This window comes from Lissotriton helveticus, chromosome 3_1 (genome assembly GCF_964261635.1).
Source record: "Lissotriton helveticus chromosome 3_1, aLisHel1.1, whole genome shotgun sequence".
Taxonomy (NCBI): Eukaryota; Metazoa; Chordata; class Amphibia; order Caudata; family Salamandridae; genus Lissotriton; species Lissotriton helveticus.
Genome location: NC_136061.1, coordinates 1806745653 through 1806770538, shown reverse-complemented (window position 1 = coordinate 1806770538; position 24886 = coordinate 1806745653). Strand labels below are relative to the sequence as shown.

The 24886-nt window shown below is 49.2% G+C and overlaps 1 protein-coding gene across 1 annotated transcript in view; it reads right to left on the bottom strand.

The window, feature by feature from the left end:
- LOC144825164 (uromodulin-like) overlaps window positions 1-24886 on the bottom strand; it is a 48666-nt gene that overhangs the window by 5845 nt on the left and 17935 nt on the right. The window contains exons 7-8 of the mRNA XM_078684029.1: window positions 8812-9009; window positions 5627-5789 (exon numbers count right to left, since the gene is read on the bottom strand). Of these exons, the coding sequence (XP_078540155.1) occupies window positions 5627-5789; window positions 8812-9009 (361 nt within the window). The remainder of the gene's footprint in view (window positions 1-5626; window positions 5790-8811; window positions 9010-24886) is intronic.

The following is a 24886-nucleotide window of genomic DNA, read 5'->3' as shown; positions in this document are numbered from 1 at the left end:
GCACTTAGAGCATGAGGGTCACCCGGGTCGGACATTAACCCTCAAAAGCGTCAGTGAAAGATGTTGGTGGCTGGTCCTGGATGGACACGTGAAAAGTTGGGTGGAGCAGTGTGAAATTTGCCAGGACTCTGAGGAGCAGTTGAGAGTGGGCCTGGGAGGTGTGGATGTGTCTAAAATTGTTTCGGAGGCAGGTGTAGTGTGAGAGAGAGTTTGTTTGGACTTCATTGATTCGTTTACTCATCTTCTGTAGCAGAAGAAATTTGTGGCCGTGATGGTGGATGTGAAATCTAAACACGTGGAGGTGGTCTTCATGAGGAATGTCAGCCCCAGGTCTACAATAAACGTTTTGGGAGATGATTTCAGAAGGGAAGGTATTCTGCCTGTTTTAGTAGCAGATAATGGCACTCAACTTACTTCTGAAGAAATTAGGGTTTCCCTGGACAATATTGGCATAAAGCATGTATGTACTTCTTTGTTCAATCCCTAGGGCAATGGTTTGGTGGAAAGGATAAACAGTTGGTGAAGGAGGCAATGCAGATGGCCTGTAGTGCAGGGTTGTCTTTTCAGGACTCCATTAAATCTATGCTGTGGGCATACAGCACTACAGTCAAAACAAGCATGGGAACGTCCCCATTCAAAATAATGCATGGTGGGCAGCCAGACACCAAGTTAGGGCCTTCAAGGATGTGTCAGGATTGTCCTAAGATTTGAGTGTGGGGAAGCAGCAAAGACGTTTCATTGATGGATGTATGATGAAACAACACGTTCTATTACAACGCGGTATGTTACATTGCGGTCCTGACAACGCAAATCGTTACATCAACTTGCACTGGAGGATGCTGGACTGAGGGACAGTGTGAATTACTATTCCAACTCCAGTCTACATACAGTAAGGAAGGTGTTGTAATAGTAATTTACACTATTCCTTAGTCTAAAGCACCCTCCAGTGCAAGTCGATATAACGACTTGCATAGTCAAAACTGCGATGTAACATACCGCATTGTAATTGATGCGTGGTATAGGATGTTTCCCTTCATTGAGGACTGGTTCAAGGTTAAACCTAGTTGCATTGGAAAAGGCTTGTCCAAATTTTGGAGACCCTATAATATGAGGGCAGTTGGATGAAATTGGGTCAAGTTCGAAAATTAACAAACATGGAATCTGACAAGAGTTTCCTCATATAAACGACAGGGTGAGGTGGAAGTGAAAACTGATGGTGAAGAAAATTGCTCAGCATGGCTCCTTATGGGAGATAAGGAGTTTCAGAACATACAAAGGAGTGGGTGTGATGTAGTTCCTGACAGGGGTGATGGTGGTACTGGTGGAGTTCAGTTCCAAAGAGATATCCTGCCTATTTGGCAGATTATGTTTTGGGATAGTGTGGGTGGAATTGTTCCTTAGTTGGGATCTTAAGTGCTGTAGTAAGTTATCTTGGGGTTTGAGTCTGGAGGGTTGTTGTTATCACTGGTGTGCAGTTATGTGGTCTGTTTGTTTGTTTATGTCTTCACTTGTTTTATTTTGATGTATACGCATTCATGCAAGGGTATTATGTTTTGTTGGGAAGGGAGGGGTTGTCTTGTGATGAGCTTGATATATGTAGCTAATGACATGAGGGGGAATGTTCATGTGAAGCACCATTATGACTTATGCACTTTCTATGAGTTTAAATATTGCTGTTTGGTTGATGGCTGTGCCTGGATGTGGCTGTGCCTTTACGACTGATTAAATAAATGTCTCATTAGGAATTTGTGGGAGCAATCTTTATTTCCATTACAACACAGCGTATCTTATACTGCATGCAGCCTATCTTTTACTGTGTAATGCATTGTTTAAACTAATGACCAATATATTCACTGTGCTTTCTTTCACAGACTGGGCCCTCATAGCACTGTAAATATATGTTTCTAACCCCCAGATCACCAACCTGAAGTCAATTCAGTGGCCCTCTGACTACACACTTCGACATCTGAAGTGATTACATTAACCAACTATGATTTCATGGCAGAACAATTAATTTCCTACTGCTGAGTTTAAGTTATATTTATTGATATTTTTGTGAGTTTTTGTATATCGCGCAAACTCGACTCAAAGGCATTGGAGCTCTTTACATGAGCACCAGTTACATTTCTCATGGTCTTATATCATTTTTTTAGGCATGGGGAAATTAAGTGATTTGCTTGGAAACACAGGATGTTGAGCCAACGTTGAGACTTAAACCTGGTTCCCCAGTTCCAAAGTTGGCAACTCTAACCGTAGTGCCACATCCTCTCAATTCTCTAATTTTTCACCTGTGGGCGAAAGGCCAATAAAATATTTACAGAATGTGTTATTTTTATTTTTTCAGCTCCATGAAAATTAGACGTACTGTTTTTTTTATCTATGCAGCACTTTTCAGCGAGTCAGCGAGCTATGCTGCACGCATAAAACAAAACAGGCCCTGAATCTTCGTGCTCTCCTCTCTGATAAACTAGCCATGGTTCTGCCAATTAAGAGGGGGAACCCAAACGTAACCAATATATCGATGTTGCTGCTTTTTGCTGTAATAATGTAATGTAATGTAAATACCAATTTATAACGCGCGACAATCGCTCCAAGGAGCATCTAGGCGCCCGGAAAGGACCACCAGATGTTAGGTAGTTCCTATGCTTACTTGGCCGAGACCCGAATTACACTAGGCTTTGGACAGTCGTGTCTTGTAGATTAAAGATTCAGGTTTTTAGGTGTTTACGGAAATCTATTTCTTTATCCAGTGATCTCAACTGGGGGGGAAGAGTATTCCAGGCTTTTGCTCCCAGAACCGCCAGGGATTTACCCCCTCGAGTTTTAAGTCTGAAACTTGGGACAGTAAGCAGGTTGGCCGTTGAAGAACGCAGTGCTCTGGTTGGGCAGTATCTGCTGAATTTTTTCCTCAGGTAGGATGGGCCTGAGTTGTAGACAGCTCTAAAAGTAATTAAGAGTACTTTAAACAAGACCCTTTTTTTAATAGGCAGCCAGTGTAATGCTTTAAGGGCTTTGGTTGCAGATGATCTTTTCGGCCACTTTAAAACCAGCCTCGCAGCTGCATGTTGCACCATCTGAAGTTTGTGTGTGACAGCTTTATTTGTGCCAGCGTAGAGGCTATTACAGTAATCGATGCGTGATGTTACTAGTGCAACCGTAACTGTTTTCCTTGCTTCAAAGGGCAAAAGATCAAAGAACTTTCTCAGTCCCTTTATTACCCCAAAGCACATGCCTGCCACTCTAGCCGCTTGTTGTCTAAAAGACAGGTCAGAGTCAAAATGCACCCCCAGATTGCGGGCCACGTTGGTTATATGAGGTGGTATTTCAGCTTTTTCTGGCCACCATAATCGAGGGATGAACTCATTATTTGGGCCTATAGGCATGATCTCTGTTTTGCCTGTGTTGCATTTCAGATGGTTTAGACGCATCCATTCGAAGGTGGCCGAAGGTTGAGATTAATCTTTTTATATCCTCACTTCTAGTGTGAGATGAGACACAGTGAATTGCATAGAAAACAAGGCCTTGTCTCTGTCCGTTAATATTTTGAGACTATAAGTATTGCTTTAGTAAATGTCATATCACTTTTCTCTTTACGCAATGCTCTGCAGTGCGTAATTTGAGAGAACGCATGGTACTACCAATATATCTATTTTAGCAGTATGTTATGGTAAACAGTATCAAAGGCAGCAGATATTTCAATCAACTGCATGTTGGTAAGAGTGTAGATTTCGATGCTAATCCCAATCTACTATCACTGGTAGAAAAGGACTTGCATTTAAATAATGACAGCTCCTCGAAGCAGGGATAACTGTTCAGCACACGTACAAATTGGTAAGGTGTTATACCCTGTCAAAGCATAGACTTTTTTTTTTACTGGAAGGGCCCCTTTCTAGTGACTAACCGAAGGGCACCCTTCCAGTAAAGAACCAATGCTTGGCAGTACATACACACTCTTGCACCATAGTGCAAGAGTGTGATGGTGCAAGAGTGTGTGCGTCGCTGTAAGGCAGCCTCTGGTAAGCCAGCACTAGGGGAAAGATCAAAGGCACCATATCTTAGTAGAGCTGGTGCTGTTGTGCTCTCTCCTTTTCACACAACACAGCACAACAACCGAGCTGTATAAAGTGGAAACTTAGTAAATCTGCCCCTTTGTTTCTTTAGATGAAGAACTCTTAACATACAATGCTTACCAGTAGGTGTGAAATATGACTCCTAAAGCTTGTTGTCCTCTGTTATAAGGTCTTTCCTCCTCTTCCTTCTTTCCACCCTGTCTTCCTTTCTGGTTCAGCCTAGGAGCACTTAGAATCTTCATTGATGTCAAAGAATGTTCTGTGACTGCTGTAGGACAGTTGACTCCTGGCTGAGCTGAGGGAAACAGCTCCTGGTGGGGCCTTCATACCATCCTCATCTTGACCTACCAACTATTTACCTACCTACCTATATACCACCTCTGTAATTCAACTGGAATAAATATACTTCATGTAATAACTACCTGGACTCCTGAGAGGTATTTATCTTTGTAACATTGGAGACGAGGATGGGATGTGAACCCACACGTACAAAGCACATTCATTGTCGTATGTAACATTTCTTATACATTGATTTACGCTTCCATTAATTATCTCTGTTTGATATGTGCATGTGAGACCTAAAGAGCTGTGACATATTTCACTGGTTTGAGGAGTCTGTAGTATCCTGCATATTATATTGTAAGGTGTTTTACCACCCCCGGCACAGCCAGTGCCTGTGCTCTGACTCATTGGCATGTTGGAGTCTGATGATGCCTCGGAATGTTGGGACTGAGAGAGGCCCAGAGACAGTTGGTCATGGGCTGAGCAGCTGACAGGCAGCTCCTGGTGGGGCTCTGATCTACAACATAACTACATGATGTCCTGTACTTTGCTACTTGTTATCTTCATGGAATAAAACATCCTGAATTACAACTTTCCTGACTGAACCTACATCACTACAGAGTCTTATAAAATAAATGAAATAAATGTGAGAGAGTGACGAAGGAGAGATGAGGGCACTATTGCAGGGTGGTAGTGAAGAAATCGTTGGTGAAGGATGTCATGTGGGTCTGGGGCCTCCAACCAAGACTGTCCTTCTGGGCGCCACCAACACTAAAGCCAGCCCTGCATAGAACATATCATCACAGGATGACACAGCCTCAATCTGTGATGGACACCCTGAAATCGTATGCAGAGGCACCCCCAAACCACCAACAGCACTCGTGACCATATTAAAAGCAGACTGTCATCTATACAAATACCAACAACATAACATCCAATGACCGACAAAGGAAAGGAAGGGGAGATGTTTCTCCTCTTTTTACAGTCACACACAGAGGAAAGAAAGGAGTGAGAGGGTACAAGATTTGTTCCCTTTATCAAGGTCACAAAATAATTTCAGTCCTGGACGTTTATTTAGCAGCTCAATGCATTCTGGAAATTGAAGTCCTAACTCACCCCAACTGGAACCATTAAAATACATTTCCAGATTATGGTTTGTAGAAGAAGAAGTTGGACAGGAAATAAAGTGGAGATGGTGCCATGGAGCCATCGGGTAACCCTACATTCAACTGACACATGCAGAGGCAATGGTTTGAAGGTCTGGAGGCACTCACCTTACTGTTGCAGTTTTCAGTCAGAGGGTTACAGAGTCTGGAGTTGCAGAAGATGAACAGTTGACTCTGATTCACAAATCTGAACATCCCGAGTTCAAACTTCACGAGGTTCGAATTTCCGTTTTCTATCACTCTGGTGCTAATTCCCTGGTCTGCTGCATGTCTGGAAGGAATACAGTCAGGGGTCAAAATATGCCAAAGACATTGCAGGCTGAACTACAGGCACAGCTATGGAATGTTTCAGAAATGTTTCATCAGCGGCATACAGTGATCACGTGATCTCAAGCCCAGGGCTGCTTGCTCTAGAATACTGTCCTTGCACATGTGAAATTTAGAGTACTTCCTCACATTTTGCATATGGTGGAAGACCAACCGCTTCCAAAAAGCCTATTATCAAGGGGGGGCACTAGTCCTTGCTTTAACCCTTACCAATCTAGTTTCACAGGTAAACCCTAATCCTCCGTCATCGCTCCTCACAGGTCATATGCGTAACAGCACCCCTTCACCCACTAACTTTCACTAACGACTCTCTCCTATCAAGCCTTCATCAATGTACCCACACTACAGTGCTTACAATAGCAGTGGGTTTACACGTTTTAAGGACCAAGCCATCCCGTAAGAGCAGCTGGTCCAGCCTGCCTCTCTTCACACGCTTTTCAGAGTTTTGGGGATCTTCCACGTGGGCAGGGCATAGCCAAGGTGAGCAGTTCTTAGCCAGTAGGAATGCACTGGGGGAGGAGAGTTGGTTATGTGAGCAATGTGACCCAGGAGATGATATCTGTGCCTTCTAGCAAGCCACCAACCTTGGGTTGCATGCCAACATATTGCGGTCAAGAATATGGTCCTACACAAACACCGACTCTAGAATATCAAGTACCAACTGTTTAACTGTGTTATTGTAAGGAAACAGTGTTTGCCTGTGGTTAATGGGGGTGGGGCAGGGTTGAATAAGAAGGCCTAGAGGAAAAGTTGCTCCTCACGCCTCCAGTTCTAGGCTGTGCTACCAGTTTACTCACTGTGATGAAGGTTGGTGGGCAGATCAGTGGCAAGGGTGGGTAGCTTTTGCACCCTCCCAGATGTTTTGATATTGCAGTGCAAGAAATTGTGATGCGGGGATCATAAATTGTCATGCACTGAATATTCTTGTGTGTCAAACAAGGAGAAGCTCTAACAGCTGGCAGCTGCTTCATAACTGAAGGCCATTATGGTCCACAGCCACAGCGAACCATCACAATAAAGAAAGTCCATCATCACTCCCCTAACCCACCCTCTGCCATGCACACCTAATCCGTCCCTCCCTAGTCGCTCTCCGCAAAAGACACAGGGACCAGGATCAGCATCCTGCTGCTGCTAACAAACATCCAAGATATTAGCATAGACTCAATTTTATTCAGAATTGAGAGTATTGTCCATATTTGCTGCTATTCAATAAAATTAAGACATTTACCTAGGATGTACTTTAATGACTATCTTCTGCTCAGTTAACTGCTATTGTCGAGTTGATCTAGTTTATGCTATGTGATTTATATTTTGTATATCTTTGCTTTTATGCTGCTGTTATCTTTTGGAGATATATATTGTTTTACTATGTGTGACATATTAATTCTTTTATTAGGCCAAAGTGTTTTTAGAATGTATTCTTTGCAACGCTTTTATAAAGTATTTTTTGCAACGCCATCTTCCGCGAAGGAATTTTAGCTAGTGTTTGTCATGTTATTTATTTATATTTTATTTTTAGACCTGGTGTTACCAAGATCCTATGATTTCAATTAAATTATATAAATACATATAATATAATTATAGGGGCTTTCAGCCAGTCTTCTTCATCCTTTGGTCTGTTATATTGTTATTCACATTTTTCTTTCACCCACTTCAGGATACAGTGTGGGACAATGGGTCAGCCTACTTCAGCCATTGCCTAACTACACTGGAAGTGATGGCCTTTTGGCCTTTTGCCCTTTTACACGGAGCACCTCCCCACACAAAACAGTCCCTTTCAGTTCCAGGGACTACTGTGGCTAAGGCCCTTATTACCAGCTTGGCAGTCCAATGGACCGTCTAACCCGTGGTGGTGGTCTGCAGAGCGCCAGACTGGCTGTCCCCCCACCACATTAGGACTGTGGCGGTTGGAAGCCACGGACTGCTGCTGCCACCAGGTATCCATGATCCCTGTTGTTGGTGCAGTGCTCTCAGGTTCCTAATGTGCATATTAGGAGTTTCCTCAGCGCTGCACTTTTCATGGTGGTGCGACTATCATAAAAAGTGTGGCAATGAGGAAACAGAGGGGGCCTCATGGTGCCTCGGCACCATGGGGTGCATGCAGGTGGGCGCATGGTGTACCTATACGTCTTGTATGTAGTCCCATGCTCCTGCATGGATTGAAAAGCACAACACTGTGCATTTTGGTCCGTGCAGGAACATTCTTTGACTTTCCCCTTGCAGTTCTTATTTCAAAGGCACTGCAGTGGGAACACCAAAGAACTGCCTGCCAGTGACTTAAAAAGTCATAATATGGCGGGCAGTCTGTTTTGGATTTAGCGGTGTGGGAGCATGGAGGCCTGCTCCCATACCGCCAAAGTCATAACAAGACCCTAAATAGGCTTTGTGATACCAAATACATTTTTGCTTTTAGTCAATGATTTGATTTTTTTTGCTGACAGCGTTTTACAGCCCACTACTGTAGTTTCTAAACTTTATTAGTTAATTAATTATTTTGTAAAGCGCTGGCTTGTGCCAGCAGCTACTTTGTAAAGCCAATAACTAAGGATTGGTAGTTCAAGCTGTCGCCAAGAGTTCGCTTGATGGTACAAAATGTCTCAACAGCAAGTTCTACTTGGTCACTCAGCTATGGCTCAGTCCTGACCAGAGGCACCATGGAGGTCGCACCATTGCCTCCCACCTCCCAAGAATTAGGCACTGTGAGTCCACTTCCCCCATTTTAAAATGTATTTGTTAGCTATAACTTATTGACAAACCTGATTATAAGGGATGACTACCTAACAGTCCCAGTCCATGGGCTTGAATAACCCTGAATAGGCCTAATCTGTGAAGAACCAGAAAGCCACAGGCCGAATACCGTAGTACAGATTAGTGAATACTGCGGTTATTGAGCAGTGCACCGACAAGAGCTCTCCTCACCATTCAAACCCTTGGACTGCTCTGTTCCCAGCAAACTCCCTCCTTACCCAGCCGTGATGAGCTGCACACTGTTTACAATGCTGGAGTCTCCGAATGGGTTAGAGAAGCACTCCTCTGTCCGTAAGGCGATACTGCTCGTGTCGCTGGTGGTCACCTTGAGCCCCACATAGAGAGGTGGCGCATTCAGAATCACAGTTGAAGGCAGTGAGACATCTCTGGCGAAGCGGGCACCAGGGGTCGACGAGCTGGAGGGAAAAAACTGTATGTTAGGAAGGGGAGAACACATGACTCCTCATACACTGAGCGTTCGAAAAGAGCTATGCACCAGAGCATCACGAGGAACCGGATGTGAGTAGACACGATTAGATTTAAAGGGCAGAAGGAGGACTACACCAAAGCGCAGTCACAATTTGGAGGAGGCCTGGCCTGGGCAATCATAGACCGAACTCTGTTTAGGAGTGATTCGAGGGGAGGCAGACTTGGACAAGCCAGACTCAGAGGAGCAGAGGAGAGGATGAACAAGTTACTTACCTTTGGTAACGATATATTTGTAAGAAACATAGGTTAGTTATAGATTCCTTACCTTAGAATTACCCTCTGGTGCCAGACTGGATCCGGAAAGTTTTTTGTCAGCAGTACCTCTGCGCGTCGGAAGGTGGCGTTGGTCGGTTCCGCTTTTGTCGTTGGTGTCCCGGTCACAGGGATGACATAGTGGTAGGTACTTAGACGCTGCCCTCGTGCGCTGACGTCAGTTTGGTACACGACTTTCCGTGCCAGAAACGCAGAGCCATGCAAGACATTGAACACTGGTGCACAAAACTAGGGCCCTAAAAGGATGTCCTTAACCCTAGAAGTCAGTTCGCAGAATGGGGAGGATGGGTGGGGCAGTAAGGAATTAATAACTAACCTATGTTTCTTACAGATATATCATTATCGAAGGTACGTAACTTATTCATCTAAAAGAAACAGTTAGTAATAGATTCCTTAACTTAGAATAGATACCCCAGCAATACCAACCCCGGAGGTGGGTCTGGCAAACTAAGTTCACACCAGAAAGTCCTGGAGAACAAAATGGCCAAAGAAGCCTTCTCTTCAGACTTGGCTGTCCAGGCAATAGTGTCTCGTAAACGTGTACAGCGAAGCCCATGTAGCTGCCTGACAGATGTCATTTAGAGGGACTGCTCATCCCAAAGCAGTAGTGGCTGCCGTCGCCCTGGTGGAATGGGCGCATAACCCCACTGGAGGCTCCCACTCCTACTCTTGGCCAATTTTGTTCTTCTAAATGACTGACGCATCCTGTTATTGCTACATCTTGATGTTCAGAAAGGCCAGTCTCCTCAGAGGCATGGGGCCTACTGCCTCCTAGATGCTCAATGCAGTGTGGACAATTTTAACACATCCCTGTCTATGGGCTGGCACGGACAAATTAGACTCCTATGCTTTAGATGTGGACAGAATGAGCCTGGGGCACTATATGGTAAAATCTAGACCCTGCTTCACATCTTTGCTAGAAAATAAAAGGCTTTGATACACAAAATGACCCATCTGGAGATAGTCCGCTTGTGTACGGCCCGACTTTTCTTGGCGTCCACGTAGCCAAAAACGAGCTTGTCATCCATCCGGAACTGTTTGGTGCAATTCAGATAAAAGGAAAGCACATGTTTTGGGTCCAGACAGTGGAGCCTCTCATCCTCTTTCGAAGGATACGGAGGCAGAAAGAAGTTGGGCAAAGTGATGGTTTGCCCAATATGTAAGGAGGTGACCACCTTGGGAAGAAAGGATGGCTGAGTTCTGAAGACAACTTTGTTGGATGTACAGACAGAAAAGGAGGCTTAGACGAAAGACCCTGGAGCTCACTCACTCCTCTGGCAGATGTGATGGCTACCAGGAATGCAGTTTTAAGAGTTAAGAGTCTGAGAGGACAGTTGTGAAGCGGCTCAAAGGGAGTGCACATCAAATAGGTCAAGACCAGATTCAAGTCCCACTGAGGTATTACGAAGGGAATAGGATGAAAGAGATGAGTAATGCCTTTCAAGAAACGATTTACAACCGGGGACTTGAAAAGAGAAGGCTGATCAGGAAGCCTAAGAAAGGCAGAAATGGCTGAAAGATAGCCCTTGATAGTGCCCAGAGCAGAGCCCTGCTGGGCCAAAGAAATGAGAAACAAGAGAACCTCGGAAAGTGGGGCAGGAAGGGGATCCACAGCCTTTGCTGCGTACCATGCCACAAATTTGTTCCATCGACGTCTTAGTGAAGGGATGCCTGGCTGCCAAGATTACATCACAGACTTTGGGAGGTATGTCAAATGACGTCAACTTCCGCCGCTCAATCTCCACGCAAGGAGGTGGAGCCAGACAGGTTCGGGTGGAGAACCGTCCCGTGGTGCTGTGACAGAAGATCCTCCCGAAGAGGCAGTCTGATCGGATGATCAGTGGCTGTGTTGAGTAGCTCGGGATACCAGACTCTTCATGCCCAATCTGGAGCCACAAGAATGACTTGGGCCCTGTCGAGCTTGATCTTCTTCAGCACTCTGGGTAGAAGTGGTACAGGTGGAAAGGGCTACAGGAGGCAGCAATTCCACTCGCGTCGAAAAGTGTCACCGAGCGAGTGCCGCCTTGGAAACTCCAAAGTGCAGAACTGCTGAAATTGTACGTTCTCTTCGGTGTCGAATAGATCTAACCAAGGCTCTCCCCACTGACGAAAGAGACCTTGCACCACCTCCGAGTGAATACGCCATTCCTGATCCATCACGCATCGGTGGCTGAGTTTGTGTGCACTGGCATTCAGAGAAACTGCCAGATGTTGAACCACCAGGGAAATGCCCTGATGTTCCAGCCATGTCCAGAGGTGGTGTTGTCCGTGAACACCTGCATTACTCTTTCTCGGACAGAAGGAATGCCTTCAGGGCAAGACGGATCGCCCGTAGCTCTAGAAAGTGGATATGGAGCTGGGACTCCGCTGGAGTTCAGAGGCCTCAGATCTCCGCCTTTCCTATGTGACTCCCCCACATCCCAGAAGTGATGCATCTGTCACTACTGTGAACACTGGTTGGGGAAGGGAGAGTGATCTGCCGGTGACCCAATCCTGGTTCAAAAGCCACCACTGCAGTTGTCATGCAGTGCCCTCTGAGATCTGGACGCAATGGGATTCCCCTTATGTTGCGCCCACTGGAACTTCAGGTCCCACTGCAGACCCCGCATATGCCACCTGGCATGATCCACCAGCAGGATGCAGGAGGCCATCTGACCCAGCAGCCGGAGGGTCATCCTGACTGAAACCCGGGATAAGGGCTGAAAGATTGGAATCATAGCCCGAATATCCCGGATTCGCTGCTCGGGAGGATAGACCCGAAACCGTGTTGTGTCCAGAACCCCTTCGGTAAAGAGCAGGTTCTGAGAGGAAATCAGGTGTGCCTTTGGCACGTTGATGGAGAACCCCAGCTAATGCAGGAGGTCAGCCGTAGTCTGGAGGTGGGAGAGCTGTCTGGGGAGAACCCGCCTTCAACAACCAGATGTCGAGATAGGGGAAGACTGGGACCCCGATCTGCGCAGATGAGCTGTAACCACCGCTATCACTTTTGTGAACACCAGAGGGGCGCTGGTAAGGCCTAAGGGGAGCACAGGAACTTGAAAATGCTTGTGGCCTACCATTAACCGAAAGTAGAGCTGATGGGCCAGCAGGACAGGGATGTGAAAATAGGTGTCCTGCAAGTCCAACGCTACCATCCAGTCTCCAGGGTCGAGGGCAGACAGGACCTGAGCTAGTGTCAACATTTTGAACTTCTCCTTGTGGAGGAAGAGGTTGACGTTCCTGAGGTCCAAGATAGGATGCAGGCCCTTGTCCTTCTTGGGAATAGCAACCACAACCTACTTCTGGGGCAGGAATGCGCTTGATGGCTCTCTTGGGCAAGAGAGCCGTAACTTCCTGTTGAAGAAGGACCAGGTGATCCTCCGACATGTGATGGTATACAGAGGTGGCATGGTTGGAGGGGTAGCCTCGAAGGGGAGGGGGAAGGCCCTCCGGACTATCAACAAAACCCACCTGTCGGACGATGGTGCGCCAATGGGGAGGTGAAGGCGGATCCTGCCACCCACTGGCGACTGATGGGCCTGAAAGGTCGGACTAGGAAGGTTTGGAGGCTGAAGCAGAGGGGGGTTGGTGGACTGGCCCGCTCGCTTGCCCCCAGAACCATGGCAGTGGTTCCCACGTCCCTGGCCACGCAAAGGTTGTGCAGCTTGCACTGGCCTGTGGCTCTGGGCGGGACGTAGTGGGGCACCCCTTTTACAGCCACGAAAAGAGCGAAAAGCAGACTGCACAGGGCGGGTGTAGAGGCCCAAGGACTTGGCTGTAGCCCGTGAGTCCTGGCAACGCTCTAGAGCGTGGTCTGCTTTGTCGCCAAAAAGGGGACGGCCATCAAAAGGGATGTCCATAAGAGTGCTCTGGACATCCCCAGAAAAGCCAGTTGATCTCATCCAGCCGTAGCGACGAAGGGCTACCGACGTGGAAATCGTCCTGACTAGAGAGTCGGTCGTTTCCAGCCCACAGCGGATGGTAATCTTTGCCACGTCTCTCCCTGTGACAACAGCCTGGGAGAGTATGGTCCGGGCCTCCTCCGTACACTGAGGCAGCACTTGTGCAACCATGTCCCACAGAGAGTGGGAATAACGTCCCAATAGACATGCAGTGTTTACCGACCGCAGTCCCAAGCTTGCGGACGAAAAAATCTTCTTTCCAAGATGGTCCAGCTTCTTGGATTCCCTATCTAGAGGTGCGTTACGGAATGCGCTCTTAGAAGTAGAGGCTTGGACCACCAAGCTCTCTGCGGTGGGTTGTTAGGAAAGGATAGTGGGGTCACCCGGGGGCAGGCGGTTGCGTCGGGAAATCATCCTGTTCACGAGAGTCATCGTGTTGGGCCTGGACTAGGTGCCCTAAAGGATCAATCAATCAATCAATCAATCAATCAAACAATTTATAAAGCGCGCTGCTCACCCGCTAGGGTCTCAAGGCGCTGGGGGGGGGTCCGTTACTGCTCGTACAGCCAGGTCTTGAGTTGCTTCCTGAAGGAGAGATGGTCCTGGGTCAGCCGTAGGTGGATGGGGAGGGATTACCATGTCTTGGCCGCCAGGTAGGAGAAGGATCTTCCTCCGGCGGTGGCTCTGCGAATGCGTGGTACGGTCGCGAGGGCGAGGCTGGTCAAACGCTGCTGGCGGCTGGGCGTGTACAAAGTGAGGCGGTTGTTGAGGTACTTGGGGCCCAGGTCGTGGAGAGCCTTGTGAGCGTGGGTGAGGAGTCTGAACGTGATCCTCTTGCTGACGGGGAGCCAGTGCAGGTCTCTCATGTGGGCGGAGATGTGGTTGTGGCGGGGGATGTCCAGGACGAGTCGTGCGAAGGCATTCTGTATGCGCTGGAGTCTTTTCTGTAGTTTGGCTGTGGTTGCAGCGTAGAGGGTGTTCCTGTAGTCCAGTTGGCTGGTGACGAGTGCCTGGGTGACCGTCTTCCTGGTTTCGGTGGGGATTCAACGAAAGATCTTTCAGAGCATGCGCAGGGTGTTGAAACAGGATGACGAGACGGCGTTGATTTGTTTGGCCATCGAGAGGGAGGAGTCCAGGATGAAGCCTAGGTTTCGTGCGTGGTCCGTTGGCTTGGGGGTGGTGCCCAGGGCAGGGGGCCACCAGGAGTCGTCCCAGGTGGAGGGGGATGATCCCAGGAAGAGGACTTCCGTCTTGTCTGAGTTCAGTTTCAGGCGGCTGTTCTTCATCCACTCGGCGACGTCTTTCATTCCTTCGTGTAGGCTGGCTCTGGCGGTGGCAGGGTCGTTGGCGAGGGAGAGGATCAGCTGGGTGTCGTCGGCGTAGGAAATGATGTTTAGGTTGTGTTGGCGTGCGATGGCCGCGAGGGGGCTCATGTAGATGTTGAAGAGGGTGGGGCTGAGCGAGGATCCTTGTGGTACACCGCAGGCGACTTCGGTGGCCGCGGCTCGGAACGGGGGGAGGCGGACTCTCTGGGTTCTTCCGGCGAGGAACGAGATGATCCACTCCAGTGCCTTCGCTTGGATTCCGGTGTTGCTGAGGCGCTGTATTAGTGTGCGGTGGCAAACTGTGTCGAACGCTGCTGAGAGGTCCAGGAGGATGAGGGCAGCTGTTTCCCCGTTGTCGAGCAGGGATATAATGTCGTTGGTGGCTGCGATGAGGGCAGTCTCGGTGCTGTGGTTGGCTCGGAAACTGGACTGTGAGGGGTCGAGGGATCCGTTCGTCTCGAGGAAGGCGGCGAGCTGTTTGTTGACGGTCTTCTCGATGACCTTGGCAGGAAAAGGGAGGAGGGAGATGGGGTCGGTGGGGTTCGCTGTTGGTTTCTTCAGGAGGGTGCTGAGCTCGGCATGCTTCCAGCTCTCCGGGAAGGTGGCGGTGGTGAAGGAGATGTTGATGATGTCCCGGAGTTGGGGTGCGATGATGGAGTTGGCCTTGTTGAAGACGTGGTGGGGGCAGGGGTCGGTAGGGGATCCGGAGTGGATGGTGTTCATTGTGCGGGTGGTGTCTTCGGTGCTGACCGGGGTCCAGTTGCAGAGGGTGGTGGTGGGGGCATTGGTTCGCGGTTGGGTGCGTGGTCTGTGCGCCGAAGCTATTGTGTATGTCAGCGATCTTGCGGTGGAAGAATGAGGCGAGTGAGTCGCAGAGGTCTTGCGAGGGTGTGATGTCGTTGTTTCCGGCGCTGGGGTTGGAGAGCTCTTTGACGATGCTGAAGAGTTCCTTGCTGTTGTGGGTGTTGTTGTCCAGTCATTCTTTGAATGTTGTTCTTTTGGTGGTGCGGATCAGCTGGTGGTGTATGCGGGTGGCGTTCTTGAGGGCTGTCATGTTTTCTGTGGTCTGGTAGTGACGCCAGGCTTTTTCGAGGGTGCGGCAGTTTTTCTTGGATGTTTTGAGTTCGTTGGTGAACCACGAGGCTTTCTTGCTGCCGGGTCTGCTGGGTGGGTTCTTCAGAGGTGCGAGGTCATCGGCGCAGTTGGTGAGCCACTGTGTGAAGTTGCGGGCTGCTTAGTTGGGGTCCGTTGCGCTGGCAGGAGGGTTCTGGCTGAGGGAGGTGGTGAACTGGTTGGCGGTGATCTTGTTCCAGCTCCTGCGGGGAACCTGTTGTGGGTGGTGGTGGGTCGTGGTTCTCCTGAAGTTGAAGTGGACGCAGCTGTGATCAGTCCAATGAAGTCCGGTGGAGTGGCTGAAGGAGATGTGCTTGCTGGAGGAGAAGATGGGGTCAAGCGTGTGGCCGGCGTATTGGGTGGGGGTGTTCACCAGTTGCTTGAGTCCGAGGTTGGCGAGGTTGTCCAGCAGGGTGGTGGTGTTGCTGTCATTGTTGTTCTCCAAGTGGAAGTTGAGGTCCCCTAGGAGGATGTAGTCAGAGGAGGTGAGGGCGTGCGGGCTGATGAAGTCTGCGATGGCTTCGCGTGGTCCCCGGGGTCTGTAGATGAGAGCGCCTCTGAGGGTGGTCTTGGGGTCGGTGTGTATCTGGAAGTGAAGGTGCTCGGCAGCGGTGAGGGTGTCGTCGGAGTTGGTCGTGATGCGGATGGTGTTCCTGTGGACGATGGCGATGCCTCCTTCGGTCTGGTTGACGCGATCCCTCAGGGTGATCTTGTATCCGTCCGGGATGGCTATGGCAATGTCGGGGGCTGAGGGGGTGTTCATCCAGGTTTCCATGAGGAAGGCGACGTCTGGTGATGTTGTGTCAAGCAGGTTCTAGAGTTCGACAGCATATCTGTGGACGGAGCGGGTGTTGAGCAGAATGCACTTGAGATGGTTGTTGCTGGTGCCTGGCCTTTCAGGTGCAGTGCAGGTCCGGAGGCAGGTGAAATTGCAGGCCTGGCAGGTGAAGGGTCCGTGGGTGCGTTTCAGGATGGCTCGGTAGCAGGCGGGGTTCTGGCCGGGTTTGAGTGCGTTGAGGGTGGTGGCGTCGTAAGTCCGTCGTGTGGGCTGGCATCGTCGGGGACCAGGATTCCCGGCGGTGGGCGCGGTCCTGGCGCGGACTGGCGCAGACGGGCTTGCCTTTGGCGCGCCCGCTGCGCGCGGCCGCGCAGCGGTCGCCATAAATGGGAGGAGGGGAGGAGTGGTCAGCTGGGAGGCGGGAGGGAAGAGCCAATGGGTGTAGGGGGGGCGGGGCCGTACGGGAGGCAGCGGCGGGAAAGACGGGGGAAGCGGGAGGGGAAAACAGAACCAAGAAGCACGGGACGCTCACACAAATGCGCGGGGTACACAAAAGAAGAGAGGGGGCGGCACACGAGGCACTCACTCAAAAATGCGGGGTACAGAAAAAAAGAGGCAAGGGGGGCAGGCACACGAGCAGGCACACGAGGAGAACCAAGTCAGGCCAGGCGGCGATCGAGTAGAGCGCTGATCTGGGGAGGATCTGGCGGCAAGTGGGCAGGCAGGCGGAGCTGCAGCGGTGGAGAAGTGACCTACCCGAGGGTCAAGGGTCACTGACTCCGCCGAGCAGCGGTCACCAAAGAGGGAGGAGGGGAGGAGTGGTCAGCTGGGAGGCGGGAGGGAAGAGCCAATGGGTGTAAGGGGGCGGGCCGCAAGGGAGGCAGCGGCGGGAAAGACGGGGGAAGCGGGAGGGGAAAAAAGAACCAAGAAGCACGGGACGCTCACACAAATGCGCGGGGTACACAAAAGAAGAGAGGGGGCAGCACACGAGGCACTCACTCAAAAATGCGGGGTACAGAAAAAAAGAGGCAAGGGGGCAGGTACACGAGCAGGCACACGTGGAGAACCCAGTCAGGCCAGGCGGCGATCGAGTAGAGCGCTGATCTGGGGAGGATCTGGCGGCAAGCGGGCAGGCAGGCAGAGCTGCAGCGATGGAGAAGTGACCTACCCGAGGGTCAAGGATGTCGGTAAGGGCTTCATTAAACAGAAGTATGGGCTCCGCAGAGCTCGCCACCGGTAGAAGCACCTCTGTCGGAAGGTTAGTCCTCATTCCCACCGTAGGTAGCTCGAGGTGGAGAGCCTCGGCCACCGTACGCAACACCACTGCATAGGAAGCTCCCACCTCCGTAGTCACGGTAGGAGGAGACAACATGCCAAGGTCATGGGAGGTATCAAGACCACTGGCATCCCTCAGGTCCTCCCCCCAGTCCGGATCAAAATCCAACAGGTAAGTCAGAGGGTCACCTGACCCCTCCGAGACCACCTCCTCGTCCTCTGGGTGCCAATCTGGCCTGAAAGGGACCCCAGGAGTGAACAAGGGCACAAAGAGCCCACTCGACGGTGGCGTTGGTCGACGCCAGCCCCGCTGCGTGTCCACATCAGGATGGAGGCCAGGGTCGACTCCGGCTGGGGGCACAACCGGCGTCGAGTGGGGTTGCAGTGCTTGGACAATCGGCGCCGGGGAAGGCATAGTAAGGTCAACCAGCACTGATCTGGATACAGGCCTGGACCCATGGGGGCCCTGCGGAGTCGCTCCGGGTCCTGGGAAGGGAGGAAAACACAGAGTCGACTCTTCAGGCTCTGCACGCGGAGCCGGGGGAGGGGCACCGTTCGCATCCCTCATCGCGTCAGCTAACCAGCGGGGAGAAGTCAAAGACCGATGATGCTTCTTCGACTTCTTCTTGTGCTTCGACTTACCTGACCCGAGTGCGAAGACTTGGATGACGAGATGGCTCTGCGACCGGTCCCTCGACATTCCTTGTGACCGGGACCTCGAATGGCACGGAGCCGGCTGCCGGCGCTCAAAAAGCAAAGCCTTCGGAACCATGGACCGGCCGTAGGAGCACGACTTGGAGTCGTAGTCGCGCTCCAGGCAAAAGAGGTACACGCTGTGTGGATCCGTCACCGATATCAGTCAATACAAACCTTGAAGCCGGGCATCCCTGGCGTGCACCAGAAGTCGAAGACTCAAAAACAATGTCGCCAAAAAGTCACCAAAAAGTCAGTAAAAAAGTGACTGGAGGTACCGCTCTCTCCTGATCTGCTCTGGCTGGCGCGGAAAAAGAAAGAACTGATGACTGGCCCACATTCAAAAGCCAATGATGAAACAGACACTGCTTATATGGTAATTTTACTGACCCTGGGCACGTGCACCCAGACCCTTTTATTAGCAGGGTCACACCCTGGTGGCACCTGCGAGGGATCGGTGTGGGATGTGTGTAGACACTCCCCCTAGGGAGGGGTTGCTATATGAGGTGTCCGGCAGGACCCTACCGGGATTATAAATCATACTCAGGGTAGATCAGACTGTAGAGAAGATAAACCAGACTTAAGGGAGCCCACCCTAGAAGGGCTAAACCTGACATAGGATTGGTCACCCAGGTTCCCTCTAAGCTGAGCGATGCACGCACGCCCAACATCTCTTTTCGTGCTTCTTACTCCTATGCTCTGAGAACACCTATTCAGACAAACGGGACGCTGCTCTGCTGTGACCCTTTTCAAAGAGACTCTTTCATATTTTCATCTGCATAAATCCTGGGTTCTGCATTGTGAGTGCCTCTCCCTTCCCGTTCGTATTTCAGAAGAAGAAAATCTGAGGAAGCAGGAAATGACGAAGTCCAGGGCTCCACGCAAGTGCTGATTCTGTGCTAAAATTCAGTTTCACATTCTGCAGTAGCTGAGCAGAAAGGTCAAAAAAGTATGCAACTTATGTTTTTGTGATTTTAAAAAGAATGCCTATTTTTTTATCCATGTATCTTTTTGTTTGTGACAACATGGCATCCTTTGAAACAAACAGTAGAACAATTGAAATGTTTGTCATTCTCAGTCCCTAAAGGAAACTGTTTATTAGCGCTGTAGGAAGCTGGCTCTGTATATCCTTTCCCAAAATGAGGTATAGTGTGCACAGAGTCAAATGGAACCACAAAGGTAGGCAGAGGTAAAAGTATATAGCACCTTATTCTCTATTTGTGGTAGTGTGGGCGATCAGTAAGGCTTTATCAGAGGGGAATGTTAAGCATTTTCTGCACACACTGAGGCAGCAAATGATGTCACACACACAAAGACTGTACTCAGACCAATTTGTTTGTATAAAAAATATCATTTAGTTGTATTTATTTTCTAGAACCAAGCAAGCCTGGTACAGGTAAGTGTGAATAGTACTTTTGAAGGCAGATTGAAAAATACAAGCAAGCTGAATGAAAATGTCTTTGTTATAGGGTTGTATATCTTTGCAATGCCGTTGAAATTTGGAAATTACTGTTAGATTACTTTGGATTACTTTTAAGATTACTATATGGATTACTTTTTCTACTCAGTGTGATATGCCTATATATCACACTGGGACATTGCCTAGAGAAAAGGTAAGTAAAGCATGTTTTAGTTATCTGCAGTTTTTCAAGTTCTCATTCAAAACCAACTCCACACATAAAAAAATGTCAAGGAAAAATAGTCAATGTATTCCTATGGAGAAAATGTGGTTATCGGTTAACAAGTAACTACTTGGTTGTGGGACTTGGCTACTTGGGGTAAGAGCCAGGGTTCCCCCAGGGTCAAGGATGCACTCTCATAGCACCCTTAATGACACTAGGGTGGCCAGGGGCAGAGTGCTGAGACCCAATGTTATCCAATGGGAGATATGGGGCCTCCGGTTGGTGGCTGCTCATGTGCTGGCCACTGGGTTGTGGGGGCAAAGATCCTGGTATTAGGCTCAGGGCAAAGGTGGATCTGATTTAGCACCCAAAACTACACCCGCAGCGGCGCAGGCGCGGCTGGGTGTAGGGTGCTGGTTTGGCGCCAGGTGGCCTATTGTTTTCACTGATGATTATCCAGTTGCAACAAAGACTGCAGGCTCGGGGATGAAGATCTTCTGGAGGTTGGAGATGTAAATTGGGTTGCCTGGGGATGCTGGGACACTGTCGGTGGGGCCACCCAAAGTCATTGGACGTCAGGTGTCTTTATGCGTGGGGTTTTTATTACCGCTCCTGTTGCGGTCGGGGGGATCCTCCAGAAAGAGGCTGCAGGCTTCGCTTGGAGATTTGAGGCAGGTCAGAAATCATCAGATCTCAGGACAGGATCTCCGGGAAGACCTCCTCCTGCTGTTGGGCCACCCAAACTCGGGCATGGGTGTCGGGTGCACACTTGGAAGGCAGGGCAGGTCCTCGGGGTTCTTGAGGTTGCTGGCTGCAGGACACACCAGGATTTTGCTGGAGCAGGTTTGAGGTGGGGACAGGCCAGTAGGGCTGGGGACAAGTCAGTGGGTATCCTCCTCTTCCTAGTTCGACACAGGTTCTTCGGTCCTTTTTCTTCTCTTCTTCTTGTTGTTTCTTGTCTGAGGAGGCAAGGTTCAGGGTTGCCCCTAAATACTAGATTTAAGGCGTTACAGGTAGGAAAAGGTTGGAACCAATAGGTCCCTTCCTTGGGGTGGGTACACCTCTTTATATGCCACCCTCCAGTGGGAGGGGGGCATATGCCTCACTCTGGTTGACTGGGTCCCTCCATCTGCAAGATGGCGGGGACTGAGAGGTGGGGTTGGTAAAGGTGGACACACCTCCCTTCCTCACTTGGTTTTCACGACGAGTCTCCCGCCCAAAGTGGGGTCAGAACCGGTGGGGGCCAGTTGCTGGAAGCAGCAAAGGCCTGGGGTAGCTCACAAAGGCGGCAAGACTTTGAAGCTTCCCCTTCGTGGACCCTGCCCATCCTGGGAGAGGAGGCTTTGCACCTCGTCCCTGGATGTGCATTGTTTCAGACTCTTGAGAGCAGCAGGCTCTCGACTCATTGGTCCAGAAACATGCCTGTTGGTGGCAGCTGGTGGGCAGCCACTCAGCCAGGACACTAGTGTTAGGCCGTTTTTCAGGGGTCATCTCTAAGATGCCCTCTGAGTGCATTTTTCATCAAATCCCACACTGGCATCAGTGTGGGTTTAATGTGCTGAGTAGTTTGATAGCAAACTTCCCAGTATTCAGTAAAGCCATTAGGATGCTGTGGAGTTTGTAATGACAAACTCCCAACACCATATACTCTTAATGGCATTACTGAACTTACAGTGTCTAATAATTGGCTTAGATACTTTAGGGTACAGGGCTCATGCACCTGTATCCTCACCAATGATCTAGTGCACCCAGCTAGAGGGGTGGCTGACCTATGCCCGGGCAGTGGGTTGTAGATATGGCACACAGAGATGTGTGCCATGTCGACTCTTTACTTTGTTCTTAACCAAAATATGCAGCCTGCAAAGGCAGTGCATGTGTGTATGTAAAGGTACAGACCCTCTAAAGGTGTCACAATAAGTACTGCAGTTCTTAAAGGCCTTCCCTGGGCACAGTGCCCTTGGTACCTGCGGTACCATTTACAAGAGACTGACTTATGGCCAACGAGTGCCAATTGGGTATTGTTTTTAATGCAGTTTAGGGAAAGAACATAGGCCCTGGGTACCTGTTTGGCCGAACCCAGGGCACACTCAGTCAAAGTACATCAGCAGTTTAGCAAAAAGTGGGGGCAACAATACAAAAAGCGGGCACTTTCTTACAAGCGCGTTGTGCTGCATGTCTACCACGGAGCTACGCTTCTGTCTTTGAATCTCTGAAAGTCGGACTACAAGGCCTAAACCTAAGGAATAGAAACAAACGACTCACATCAAGTTCTACCTCCAAACGTCCCTACTGATAGGAGATCAAACTGTGTACAATGCATAAGTAAAACTCTCCCACAAAGGGGATATTGAAGCTCAGCAAAGCAAAACGGGGGTATTTGCCTCGCGAAGCAATCTTTCCTCGCCTCTGTGTTAATACACAGCTCCTAAAGCTCAAAGATGATCACAGAACTCTCGCAAATAATAAAAGCATTGAATTAATCCAGGCCATTAAAAAGTAATTTGCTTGCAAACATGTTTTGCATTTTTTTAATTTTAATGCAGCTTTGACCATAGGTTTAGCTGCTTTTGTTCTAACTTTCTCATTTTAGGAGGGTGGAACCTCCATTTAAAGTGCCCAAAATAACCCTGACTCCTTTGCTGTGATAGAAGCTCTTGACTCGCCAGGCCTATCTAAGTTCACAACTCTCTACCCGCAAATCCAGTCAGACGCCTGATGCCATTTTAGTGCTTATTCTGTCACTTTTGCCCCTCTTCCTCTTATATGCTCGGATCTTTGAATAAAACATCCATTTTCCTAAAACCAGTCAGACTCTCCGCTTTTCCAGACCTTAGTCCAAATTCCCCTCCCAATAGCCCTCAGCCTACTTTCCCCCTGTAACTCCACCTCTTCTGAACCTTTTCATTCTTGAATCACGGGCCATCTTGATGTGGGAGACCATCTCAAATGCATTATTTATCAACTCTCACATCCTTCCTTTCCCTGTACTCTGACTATCTTAGGGCCACTAAGTCCCATTCCAAACGCTTAGAGCCGCGATGTCACCAATCCTATAGTCCAATGGACAAAATGATTTTTAAATCCGAAATAAAATATACCACCGTCTGATCTGGACTGCCAATTCTACTTACTACTAGAACCAAATCAAATAGGCTTGCTATCCCCATGAGTTGTATTGCATCATGAAAAATCAAATTTTTCCTTAGCAATGTTGTAAGTCTCTAGACCCCCATCCCTTGAGCTCTGCCAAGATCTTGCATCTTTCTTTTCAAGTAAAATCTCTGCTGTTCAGCTGGCTTCCTTCCCAACCTTCCTAAAGCTCAGTAATGGCCCCTTACCACTACCTACCACTCACTTATTGCTAGTCCTCTGCACTCATCTTAGAATCGGTGCATACAGACAGTATGTTACTGCTCACAGACAAATATAGTTAGAGGGAACATTTGTGGTCACGCTCTCGGAGGATAACCCATACTCGCGGAGGAACTGGCCCTAGAGAAGATAAATAAGACTCCTCGGAGTCTGCCCTTGAGAGTATAAACTGTACTCAGTGGAGTCCAAGCCATGAGGAGGACAAACCCAACTTTCAGGAGTGGAGACCAATAGAAGAATAGATACAATTCAGGGAAGTCCATGTGCAGGGAAGGCTATCAGACACTCTGGGGCATATTTACAAGGGTGTTACTTTTTACGACACTACGGTGGCGCAATGCCCTGCTCCATATTTGCAATGTGACACTAAGCCACTTTGCATGGCTAATGCTGCATTGTAAATATCGTACCCTTTCATGCAGTTTTCTGGGTCAGAGGAGTGTGCACTGGGTTTTGCTGTGGGCGTTCCACCGCAACACCCATTGTTGCCTCAGATTTACATGGATCTCTAAATCTGGGGAAGTGCCAAAAACTATTACCACTGAAAAGCAGGTGTTAGAGTGGCGCAATGAGGAGAACTACACATATTTCTCGGTGTTTGTGGTGTATTCTACATGTAGAAGGAGCAAATTGCCTTTAATAATTCTTTATGTGCAAAAAGGTGTCCCTTCCTGCACATAAACAATCATCCCTACAGTGCAGGCACCCTGGCACCATGGCACATGGGTGTCAACATTGGCGCTAGTCAGCTTTTTTAGGGCTGGCATAGAGGAAATCACAGGGCTGCACCGTATTCATGTGAATACGTGGCATCCCTGCACTTTTGAAATGACGCAGCGCTGCATCATTCCTTTGTAAATATGCCCCTCAGTCTGTTTGGCCATGGAAAAACAATGACCAGGATAGACACTGCTGAGAGGATTTAATCTGAGATACAGGCAGCTAGAATTTTAAATTCATGGATGGAGGAACTCTAGGTAGTGACTCAGGTGGGAGTTTACACCTGGACATGAAAAGCATGGCAAAGGCTAGATGTGGCACGGATATTCCAGGGAGTGGGGCTACACCACAAGGGCTCACAGTGGGAGAGTTTTTCTCACTCATTTGTAAATGAGGGTATAAAGTCCTGTAGCAGTTGAACAGCAAAATGGCACTCTTCCATTTTAGGTGAAGGCAGGGCCTCCAATATTCCCACAGATACAGGCTCAGTATTGTCAGTCTCCATCTCTGCCGCTCAAATTCAAGGCTCACCAAAGCTTGGCAAGCCTTTAACGTAAGAGAGAAGTGGGTTTGGATTACTAAGTGGAAAGTCAACAACGAACAATGGTAGTTAGGTCAGACTACTCATCAAAGCACATAGTTGAAAACCTCAGGGCATCCCTCATTCATTTACCATCAATGACACATTTTGCCGGCCCATTGGATAACCCTTTCCCGATCACTGTCATTGATGAACCATGTTTCCCTCCATT